Source organism: Dreissena polymorpha, chromosome 1, assembly GCF_020536995.1.
Source record: "Dreissena polymorpha isolate Duluth1 chromosome 1, UMN_Dpol_1.0, whole genome shotgun sequence".
NCBI lineage: Eukaryota > Metazoa > Mollusca > Bivalvia > Myida > Dreissenidae > Dreissena > Dreissena polymorpha.
Genome location: NC_068355.1, coordinates 147,769,317 through 147,782,027, shown reverse-complemented (window position 1 = coordinate 147,782,027; position 12,711 = coordinate 147,769,317). Strand labels below are relative to the sequence as shown.

The following is a 12,711-nucleotide window of genomic DNA, read 5'->3' as shown; positions in this document are numbered from 1 at the left end:
TGCAGTACGTGTCACCTTAGATAAACTCTTAGTACAGTTTGCACAGGCCAACCAGGGACACACCATGTAATATATGTGAAGTACGTGTCACCTTAAATAAACCCTTAGTACAGTTTGCACAGGCCAACCAGGGACAACTTTGGAACACACCATGTAATATATGTGCAGTATGTGTCACCTTAGATAAACCCTTAGTACAGTTTGCACAGGCCAACCAGGGACAACTTTGGAACACACCATGTAATATATGTGCAGTAAGTGTCACCTTAGATAAACCCTTAGTACAGTTTGCACAGGCCAACCAGGGACAACTTTGGAACACACCATGTAATATATGTGCAGTAAGTGTCACCTTAGATAAACCCTTAGTACAGTTTGCACAGGCCAACCAGGGACAACTTTGGAACACACCATGTAATATATGTGCAGTACGTGTCACCTTTGATAAACCCTTAGTACATGCAGTAAGTGCCACCTTAGATAAACCCTTAGTACATGCAGTAAGTGTCACCTTAGATAAACCCTTAGAACATGCAGTAAGTGTCACCTTAGATAAACCCTTAGTACATGCAGTAAGTGTCACCTTAGATAAACCCTTAGTACATGCAGTAAGTGTCACCTTAGATAAACCCTTAAAACAGTTTGCACAGGTGAACCAGGGACAACTTTTTCTGCTTTTATGAAATATTTTTTTAAAGGAAGTCTATTCTTAACAAAAGTCCAGTCTGGTTGTCAAGTGTTGTCCCAGATCAGCGTGTGTGGACGGCACAGGCTAAGCAGGGAGTGTGTGGACGGCACAGGCTAAGCAGGGAGTGTGTGGACGGCACAGGCTAAGCAGGGAGTGTGTGGACGGAACAGGCTAAGCAGGGACGAAACTTTACACACATGAATTAAATCCTGTTTTCCCTGAGTGCTTTTTGTACAGTTTGATAATAGCTTACATTACGTGTGTCAGTTTGAGGTTGCTCAATATTGAACAGCTTTTTGTTCTTTTTTTCAGATTGACTGATGCTGCCAGCTTGATGGTGTCAATATTCTTGGAGTCCACTATAGCCAGTCACACAGTATGTTCTATATCTGATAGCCTGAATAATAGATCATGTCAACTACTTGATAATGTTTACAGACATCACCTAGATGTTGTTATTAACATGTAAACTTGTATAATACATGTAATGATTTTTTTACTAATGAAGATGTATGCAGTTTGTTTTATGCTTTTGGCTTGGCATATAAATTACAGTTTTGGAAGTGTAAAACATATCATCACTTTATTCTGATTGTCCTAAGACATATCTAACGTATAGGTTTTACTTTTTGCTGACATGAGTTTTATTACCGTAACCTTTTACCACTTGGATACGTAGTTTCACGCATTTGTAGTCCCTTAGAAAGTTAAATATAATTTATGAACTATCTTACTAGATTCCAAGTTTTTAAGACTTCATCTCCAAACCTTAGATACTGATGAAAAGCAAACAGAATAAAACCTGAACTCGCAGGCTGTTCTGGTTTTATGCTGTTTGCACATATCCATTTTCACTTGGCTTCTAAGTGGGAAAGGGTTAAACCTTACTAACAAGAACATGTTTGATAAAAACAAGCCTACAATTGAGAATAAAGAGTGATCTGTGAATTCCCTAAATAGACCCTAAATGCCCATCTTCCTTTATTTCTTTATAATCTCTCGCTATGACCCCTCCAGGTCGCTGCGCCCCACTGTTAAATCATAAGTCAGATGGTGTTTTCATTATCTCACATATATGACCCCCTGGTCTGCCTCGGTCATACTGATTATTGTCCCCTACCGGTGAAACCGGAGGGGACTTATGGTTTGCGCTCCGTCTGTCAGTCTGTCTGTCTGTCTGTCACACTTTTCTGGATCCTGCGATAACTTTAAAAGTTCTTAATATTTTTTTAGCTCACCTGAGCACAACGTGCTCATGGTGAGCTTTTGTGATCGCCTTTTGTCCGTCGTCCGTTGTGCGTTGTGCGGCATCAACATTTGCCTTGTTAACTCTCTTGAGGGCACATTTATTGTCCAATCTTCATGAAATTTAGTCAGAAGATTGGTCTCAATCATATCTTGGATAAGTTCAAAAATGGAAACGTTTGCTTGAAAAACATGGCTGCCAAGGGGCGGGGCATTTTTCCTTATATGGCTATAGTAAAATCTTGTTAACACTCTAGAGGCCACATTTATTGTCTGATCTTCATGAAACTTGGTCAGAAGATTCATCCCAATAATATCTTGGATGAGTTAGAAAATGATGCTGGTTGGTTGAAAAAACATGGCTGCCAGGGGGCGGGGCATTTTTCCTTAAATGGCTATAGTAAAACCTTGTTAACACTCTAGAGGCCATATTTATTTTCCGATCTTCATGAAACTTTCTCAGAAGATTTGTCACAATGATATCTTGGATGTGTTCAAAAATGGTAACCTTTGCTTGAAAAACATGGCTGCCAAGGGGCGGGGCATTTTTGCCTTATATGGCTATATATGGCTATAGTCAAATTTTGTTAAGACTCTAAAGGCCACATTTATTGTCCAATCTTCATGAAACTTGGTCAGAAGATTCATCCCAATAATATCTTGGACAAGTTCGAAAATGATGCCGGTTGGTTGAAAAACATTGCGGCCAGGGTGCGGGGCATTTTTCCTTATATGGCTATAGTAAAACCTTGTTTACACTCTAGAGGCCACATTTATTGTCCAATCTTTATGAAATTTGGTCAGAAGATTTGTCTTATTGATATTTTGGATGAGTTCGAAAATGGTTACGTTAGATTTAAAAGCATGGCTGCCAAGGGGCGAAGCATTTTTCCTTATATGGCTATATATGGCTAAAGTAAAATCTCATAACACTCTAGAGGCCACATTTATAGTCCAATCTTCATGAAACTCGGTCAGAGGATTCATCCCAATAATATCTTGGACAAGTTCAAAAATGATGCTGGTTGGTTGAAAAACACGGCCACCACGGGGGCAGGGCATTTTTCCTTATTTGGCTATAGTAAAACCTTGTTAACACTCTAGAGGTCACATTTATTTTCTGATCATCATGAAACTTGGTCAGAAGATTTGTCCCAATGATATCTTGGATGAGTTTGAAAATGGTTTTGGTTGCATTTAAAATATGGCCACCAGGGGGCGGGGCATTTTTCCTTATATGGCTATAGTAAAACCTTGTTAACACTCTAGAGGCCACATTTATTATCCAGTCTTCATGAAATTTGGTCATAAGATTGGTCTCAATGATATCTTGGATTAGTTTGAAAATAATTATGTTTGCTTGAAAAACATGGCTTCCAAGGGGCGGGGCAATTTTCCTAATATGGCTATAGTAAAATCTTGTTAACACTCTAGAGGCCACATTTACTGTCCGATCTTCATGAAACTTGGTTAGAAGATTCATCCTGATAATATCTTGGACAAGATCAAAAATGATGCCGGTTGGTTGAAAAACATGGCTGCCAGGGGGCGGGGCATTTTTCCTTATATGGCTATAGTAAAACCATGTTAACACCCTAGAGGCCACATTTATTTTCCGATCTTCATGAAACTTAATCAGAAGATTTGTCCCAATAATATCTTGTTATCTCAGGTGAGTGACTTTGGGCCTTTCAGGCCCTCTTGTCATGAAATTGAAACATGGATGGATGGCAATATTGAGATTATGCACGTCATTTCATTTTGTACCTACTTCAAGAATTTTGGTTGCTATGGCAACAAATAAAAAGTAAAAAAAAATTACTGACAGTAGTGGAGTTTCACAGGTAGGGGACAATATTGCTTGGCAATCTGTTGTTTATAATCTCTCATGTATGTCCACCCTCCCCCCCCCCCCCCCCCCCCCCCGCCATAGGCGAAGGGATATTGTTTTTGCGTGGTCCGTCTTTCCGTCTGTCCGGAGCCATATCTTGGCTTTGGCAGATTTCATTGAAACTTGGTATGAGTATATATATGGATAAGATGATGATGCACGCCAAATGGCATTGTACACCATCTGTTAATAACGGAGTTATTGCCCTTTGTATCTTGAAAAAATGCTTTTTTGAGTGTCTTTTTGAAGCATATTGGCGGGGGATATAAATCAACGAATTCGCTTGCTATCTCACGTGTATGTCCCCCCACAGGCTGCTGCAGCCCCCCTACTGTACAGTCAGATGGTGTATTTATTATCTCTCCTGTATGACCCCTCCATATTACTGCAGCCCTACTGTTCATTCAGATGGTGTATTTATTATCTCTCATGTACGTATGACCCCTCCATATTACTGCAGCCCTTCTGTTCAGTCAGATGGTGTATTTATTTTCTCTCATGTATGACCCCTCCATATTACTGCAGCCCTACTGTTCAGTCAGATGGTGTATTTATTATGTCTCATGTATGACCCCTCCATATTACTGCAGCCCTACTGTTCAGTCAGATGGTGTATTTATTATCTCTCATGTATGACCCCTCTATATTACTGCAGCCCTACTGTTCAGTCAGATAGTGTATTTATTATCTCTCATGTATGACCCCTTCATATTACTGCAGCCCTACTGTTCGGTCAGATGGTGTATTTATTATCTCTCATGTATGACCTGTCCATATTACTGCAGCCCTACTGTTCAGTCAGATGGGTATTTATAATCTCTCATGTACGCATGACCCCTCCATATTACTGCAGCCCTACTGTTCGGTCAGATGGTGTATTTATTATCTCTCATGTATGGCCCCTCCATATTACAGCAGCCCTACTGTTCAGTCAGATGGTGTATTTATTATCTCTCATGTATGACCCCTCTGTATTACTGCAGCCCTACTGTTCAGTCAGATGGTGCATTGATTATCTCTCATGTATGACCCCTCCATATTACTGCAGCCCTACTGTTCAGTCAGATGGTGTATTTATTATCTCTCATGTATGACCCGTCCAAATTACGGCAGCCCTACTGTTCATTCACATGGTGTATTTATTATCTCTCATGTACGTATGACCCCTCCATATTACTTCAGCCCTACTGTTCAGTCAGATGGTGTATTAATTATGTCTCATGTATGACACCTCCATATTGCTGCAGCCCTACTGTTCATTCAGATGGTGTATTTATAATCTCTCATGTACGTATGACCCCTCCATATTACTGCAGCCCTACTGTTCAGTCAGATGGTGTATTTATAATCTCTCACGTATGACCCCTCCATATTACTGCAGCCCTACTGTTCAGTCAGATGGTGTATTTATTATGTCTCATGAATGACCCCTCAATATTGCTGCAGCCCTACTGTTCAGTCAGATGATGTATTTATTATCTCTCATGTATGACCTCTCCATATTGCTGCAGCCCTACTGTTCAGTCAGATGGTGTATTTATTATCTCTCATGTATGATACCTCCATATTACTGCAGCCCTACGGTTCAGTCAGATGGTGTATTCATTATCTCTCATCTATGACCTCTCCATATTGCTGCAGCCCTACTGTTCAGTCAGATAGTGTATTAATTATGTCTCATGTATGACCCCTCCATATTACTGCAGCCCTACTGTTCAGTCAGATAGTGTATTAATTATGTCTCATGTAAGACCCCTCCATATTGCTGCAGCCCTACTATTCAGTCAGATGGTGTATTTATTATCTCTCATGTATGACCCCTCCATATTACTGCAGCCCTACTGTTCAGTCAGATGGTGTATTTATTATGTCTCATGAATGACCCCTCCATATTGCTGCAGCCCTACTGTTCAGTCAGATGGTGTATTTATTATCTCTCATGTATGACCCCTCCATATGACTGCAGCCCTACTGATCAGTCAGATGGTGTATTTATTGTCCCCTACCGGTGAAACTGGAGAGGACTTATGGTTTGCGCTCCGTGTGTCAGTCAGTCTGTCAGTTCGTCACACTTTTCTGGATCCTGCGATAACTTTAAAAGTTCTTCATATTTTTTTTTCATGAAACTTGAAACATAGATAGATGGCAATATGGAGAATATGCACCTCATTTCATTTCGTTCCTACGTCAAGAATTCTGGTTGCTATGGCAACTAATTTATAATAAAAAAAATACTGACCATGGTGGAGTTTCACCGGTAGGGGACAATATTGCTTGGCAATCTCTTGTTATCTCTCATGTATGACCCCTCCATATTGCTGCAGCCCTACTGTTCAGTCAGATGGTGTATTTATTATGTCTCATGTAAGACCCCTCCATATTGCTGCAGCCCTACTGTTCAGTCAGATGGTGTATTTATTATCTCTCATGTATGACCTCTCCATATAACTGCAGCCCTACTGTTCATTCAGATGGTGTATTTATTATCTCTCATGTATGTATGACCCCTCCATATTACTGCAGCCCTACTGTACAGTCAGATGGTGTATTTATTATGTCTCATGTATGACCCCTCCATATTACTGCAGCCCTACTGTTCAGTCAGATGGTGTATTTATTATCTCATGTATGACCCTCCATATTACTGCAGCCCTACTGTTCAGTCAGATGGTGTATTTATTATCTCTCATGTATGACCTCTCCATATTGCTGCGGCCCTACTGTTCAGTCAGATGGTGTATTTATTATCTCTCATGTATGACCCCTCCATATTGCTGCAGCCCTACTGTTCAGTCAGATGGTGTATTTATTATCTCTCATGTATGAACCCTCCATATGGCTGCAGCCGTTCTGTTCATTCAGATGGTGTATTTATTATCTCTCATGTATGACCCTTCCATATTACTGCAGCCCTACTGTTCAGTCAGATGGTGTATTTATAATCTCTCATGTATGAACCCTCCATATTGCTGCAGCCGTACTGTTCATTCAGATGGTGTATTTATTATCTCTCATGTAAGACCCCTCCATATTGCTGCAGCCCTACTGTTCAGTCAGATGGTGTATTTATTATCTCTCATGTATGAACCCTCCATATTGCTGCAGCCGTACTGTTCATTCAGATGGTGTATTTATAATCTCTCATGTATGACCCCTCAATATTACTGCAGCCCTACTGTTCAGTCAGATGGTGTATTTATTATTTCTCATGTAAGACCCCTCCATATTGCTGCAGCCCTACTGTTCAGTCAGATGGTGTATTTATTATCTCTCATGTATGAACCCTCCATATTGCTGCAGCCCTACTGTTTAGTCAGATGGTGTATTCATTATCTCTCATGTATGACCCCTCCATATTACTGCAGCTCTACTATACAGTCAGATAATGTATTTATTATCTCTCATGTAAGACCCCTCCATATTGCTGCAGCCCTACTGTGCATTCAGATGGTGTATTTATTATCTCTCATGTATGACCCCTCCATATTACTGCAGCCCTACTGTTCAGTCAGATAGTGTATTTATTATCTCTCATGTATGACCCCTCCATATTACTGCAGCCCTACTATTCAGTCAGATGGTGTATTAATTATCTCTCATGTATGACCTCTCCATATTGCTGCAGCCCTACTGTTCAGTCTGATGGTGTATTTATTGTCCTCTACCTGTGAAACCGTCTGTCAGTCTGTCTGTCTGTCAGTCGGTCCGTCACACTTTTCTGGATCCTGCGATAACTTTCAAAGTTTTTAATATTTATAACCCCACAAACGAAGTTTAGGGGGGTATATAGGAGTGAACTTGTCGGTAGGTCGGTCTGTCTGTCGGTCCGTATTAATTGTCCGCTCTCTAATTCAAGTAGTTTTCATCCGATCTTCACCAAACTTGGTCAGAAGTTGTTTCTTCATGATGTCAAGGCCAAGTTCGAACATGGGCCTTGCCAGGTCAAAAACTAGGTTACGGGGTCACTTAGTGCGTTTTAAACATTCAGCATGTTGTCCGCTCTCTAATTCAAGTAGTTTTTATCCGATCTTCACCAAACTTGGTCAGAAGTTGTAGCTAGATGATCTTAAGGCCAAGTTCGAACATGGGCCTTGCCGTGTCAAAAACTAGGTCACGGGGTCACTTAGTGCGTTTTTTAACATTCAGCATGGTGTCCTCTCTCTTATTCAAGTAGTTTTCATCCGATCTTCACCAAACTTGGTCAGAAGTTTTATCTTGATGATCTGATGGCCAAGTTCGAACATGGGCTATGCCAGATCAAAAACTAGGTCACAGGGTCACTTAGTACGTTTTACACATTGAGCATGGTGTCCGCTCTCTAATTCAAGTCGTTTAAATCCGATCTTCACCACACTTGGTCAGAAGTTGTAACTAGATGATGTGTAGGTCAAGTTCGAACATGGGCCATGCCGGGTAAAAAATGGGTCACGGGGTCACTTAGTGTGTTTTAAACCTTACCATGTTGTCTGCTCTCTAATTCAAGTAGTTTTTATCCAATCTTCACCAAAATTGGTCAGAAGTTGTATCTTGATAATGTCTAGGGCAAGTTTTAATATGGGTCATGCCGGGTCAAAAACAAGGTCACAGGGTCACTTAGTGCGTTTTAAACATCACAATGTTGTCCGCTCTCTAATTCAAGTAGTTCTTATCCAATCTTCACCAAACTTGGTCAGAAGTTGTATCTAGATGATGTCTAGGTCAAGTTTGAATATGGGTCATGCTGGGTCAAAAACTAGGTCACGGGGTACCTTAGTGCGTTTTAAACCTCACCATGTTGTCCGCTTTCTAATTCAAGTAGTTTTCATCCAATCCTCACCAAACTTGGTCACAAGTTTTATCTCAATGATCTCTAGGACAAGTTTGAACATGGGCCATTCCGGGCCTAAAACTAGGTCACGGGGTCACTTCGTGCGTTTTTTAACATTCAGCATGGTGTCCGCTCTCTAATTCAAGTAGTTTACATCCGATCTTCACCAGAAGTGTTATGGAGATGATCTTAAGGCCAAGTTAGAACATGGGCCTTTCTGGGTCAAAAACTAGGTCAAAGGGTCACTTAGTGCGTTTTAAAAATTGAGCATGGTGTCCGCTGTTTTTTGTGAAGACGACATGCAAAATATTGTGTCAATGCGGCATGTGGGGGTATTCGTCACGTCTGTGACAAAGCTCTAGTTTTTCATGAAAATTAAAACATGGATAGATGGCAATATGGAGATTATGCACGTCATTTTATTTTGTTCCTACATCAAAAATTCTGGTTGTTATGGCAACAAATATATAAAATGTTTTTTTGTTTTTTTTTACTGACAATGGTGGAGTTTCACCGGAAGGGGACCATATTTCTTGGCAAACTCTTGTTATCTCTCATGTATGTCCCCCACAGGCTGCTGGGGCCCTTCTATTCAGTCAGATGGTGTTTTTATTTTCCCCTACTGGTGAAACCGGAGAGGACTTATGGTTTGAACTCTGTCTGCTAGTCAGTCAGTCTGTCACACTTTTCTGGATCCTGCGATAAATTTAAAAGTTCTTCATATTTTTTCATGAAACTTTTAACATGGATGGCAATATGGAGATTATGCACATTATTTCATTTTGTTCCTAAGTCAAGAATTCTGGTTGCTATGGCAACAAATATATATATGAAAAAATCTGAAAATGGTGGAGTTTCACCGATAGGGACCATATTGCTTGGTAATCTCTTGTTATCTCTCATGTATGACCCCTCCAGGCTGCTGCAGCCCTGCTGTTCAGTCAGATGGTGTACTGTGGTGTCTCTGTGGAGGTCCAGCCTGAGGAAATGTTACAGGCCTGTCTTGCTGTCTTCACTGATCTTCAACAGGTAGGTGTCTGTCACCTGTGAAACAATACCATTCTGGGCATTAATTGGATTCTGAATTTTCAAGGGCAGAGATGTGTTTTAAGATTTAATGTCAGTCATTTATATCAAGTATCAGGCTTGTGTGAATTGTTGAATATTTTTTTTTTTATATCAACTGTGATGCCTGAATAAATATTATTTATAAAAGGCTTGTATTTAAAAAGATAATTATGATTGTAACATAAAAATTATAATTATTTTGGTTCAAGTGACAGTATATAACGGTTCAGTTACCAGAAAAACAATAGGAGTTTTTTTATTTAAGATGATGTACAAAATTGATACTTTACATTTTACACTGATTATCCACTGTCATGCATGTATTTCTTGGAACACAGGTCAATTATCATACAGGAAAGCTTGTGAGTCATTTTCAATTTGGGGTCTCAGTATCATCCTCTTATTTCATTGTTGCCTTTTGGGAATAACAGTTTTTGCTCTTAGCCTATTGTCAATCTTCACGCTAACTTTTAATAGCTCGTTCTGGAATTGTTATCTCATGTCAAGTAAGAAGGGGTGCTAATTGTTGAGCTATATAAATTTAAAATATATGCCTGCCCGATTTTGTACTTATCTGCATCAGGCTAGCGGGTTAGTGGGAAGAACAAAAACGGTTTCATTAATCTATATAATAAGCATTTCCTCTTTCATCATAATGGAATAGTGTTTTTATGCCCCTGGATCGAATGATCGGGGGTATATTGTTTTTGGCCTGTCTGTCTGTCATTCTGTGAAAAACTTTAATCTCGGTTAAAGTTTTGCGATATTGAATAACTTTTGCAATATTGAAGATAGCAACTTGATATTTCGCATGCATGTGTATCTCATGGAGCTGCACATTTTGAGTGGTGAAAGGTCATCCTTCAAGGTCAGATGTCAAATATATGGCTTCAAAGCGGCGTCAAAACTTTAACCTTGGTCACAACTTTTGCAATATTGAAGATAGCAACTTTATATTTGGCATGCATGTGTATCTTATGAAGTTGCACATTTTGAGTGGTGAAAGGTCAAGGTCATCCTTCAAGGTTAAAGGTCAAATGTATGGCTTCAAAGCGGCGCAATAGGTGGCATTGTGTTTCTGACAAACACATCTCTTGTTGTTTTGAAATCTATTTTAGCTAGTGTCTTAACACATAAGTCAATTTAAGGAAAGTACTGGTAGCATAGCTAATAAGCATATTTAAGGAATTATGGTATTTTTTGTAAATATTAAGCCTAGTTCAATATAAACTATATTTATATCATACATATGTAATAATTTCTCGATTCTTGTAACATACGTTCAGTGGATGGGTTCTTCTCACCTCATATTAGGTCACTTGAGTAAAACATAATCATATTGAGCTTTTGTGATCACTGTTTATTGTCCATTGTGGATAATGCATTAACATAATTATGCTTGTGAACACATCTCATCAAATTTTGTCAGAACATAGGTCACAATGATATCTCATTCTAGTTCAATAATGGGTCATGTGGGTTAAAAACCAAGGTCATTAGCTCAAATTGAAAAAAAAGTTTACTCTTTAAGAGGCACATATACTTTCTCCAAATCTTTATGAAACATTTTTCTTATATTGCAGCACAGTTATATGTAGAAACCTGTAGTTAAAAATCTTTATTAAAAAAACACCTAGGTTCTAAGAAGCTTACTACCTTATTAACTTTATTTTGAACTCTCAAGGAGTATTTCCTGGGGTTAAGGGCAAAAAGGGGCTCTTGTTAGGAAATTTCACTTCATTACTTTATTTTCGCAATACCGGTAGTAAAAGTTTACTTACAAAATTATTGTATCAGTAAAAAAACTATATCATACTTAGAATTTCATAAACAAATATAATTGTTGTTGTAATTTTTTTAATAAAATAGCACAGAACCAGATTAAGTTTTAATATCATAAATACATACCTGCTTTCCCTAGCTAAACCTTTTCAAGGTGGGTTAGCTACTCCAGAAATCTTCAAGTGCCGGAATTCGGCCACCTCTCCTACTGAAAACAGATCAGGTTAAACATAGTATAATGTAACCTAACCGGAAATCAAGAAACGTAACTCATCTTCCTTTTCTGGAGAACACCGAGCCAGACCGCAATTTTTCTGCTCCTGTGGAATTTGGTGTTTTCTTTCATTTCTGCGAGGTGTTTTGGGTTTCCAATTTGATGAAATACATAATTTGTCATTTCTGCTATATTCAGAAATCTTTTCTCTTTAAATTTTGTTGTAAATATTGTTATTTTCAGATTTTGCAGGGTTTTTCTACGGGCTCGTGCACTTGTGCACGAGCTTTTCGTGGGTTAGTCAAAAAGTATTTACTATATTTTGTACAGTTTATATACCGTTTTACGGTTTTATTCATCATAATTGTCACTAAATATTGTTTCTTGCGTAAATTCTTTTCTATTTTCTAATTAAGAAATTAGAATGAGTTTTCAATTACGTGGCGTTTGTGGTCATTTAAAAGCGTCGTGGGATAACCACGACACTTGTTTATCATGCACTTTGTGTACAGTTGACCATAAATGTTCTATTTGTAGTTCATGGGACGACGACATTTGGCGGAAAGCAATACATCGCAGAACGTTTTTGAGCAGGAAACGACCAGATGTACCCTCAACAGATGGTTGTTGCCCCCTGACTTTACAGACGTCAGATGTTCTATTGCAGCATCAGTCACCAGGTATCAGGCAAGATGGCGATCGTACTATACCATCGGAAAGTCGATGAACATCAGACCTTATGGCGACAACCGTCAGCCGGTCTTTGCATGATGGCATTGGTAAAGGACTTCGACCAATGCCAGACCAATTGGCACCCGCCATACGGTCATTATCCGGTGACAACGCTGGTCATGTCATGACCGGTACGTCACCGGGGACCGGTCCGGGCAACGACCGGTCATCGGGGGACCAGTCCAAGGCACCGGTCAATGGAGACTGGTCCGTTCACCGGTCCGACCCAGTGGTCAACGTAGATCGGTCCGGTCACCTGTCCGACCCACTGGTCATCTGTTATT

The 12,711-nt window shown here is 39.5% G+C and overlaps 1 protein-coding gene across 3 annotated transcripts in view; it reads left to right on the top strand.

Annotated features, from left to right (window-relative positions):
* The window catches only part of LOC127854850 (serine/threonine-protein kinase 36-like), an 84,717-nt gene that overhangs the window by 50,632 nt on the left and 21,374 nt on the right, over positions 1-12,711 (top strand). For all 3 annotated transcript variants that reach the window (XM_052389916.1, XM_052389917.1, XM_052389922.1), the window contains 2 exons: positions 1,001-1,064; positions 9,550-9,660. In XM_052389916.1, the coding sequence (XP_052245876.1) occupies positions 1,001-1,064; positions 9,550-9,660 (175 nt within the window). The remainder of the gene's footprint in view (positions 1-1,000; positions 1,065-9,549; positions 9,661-12,711) is intronic.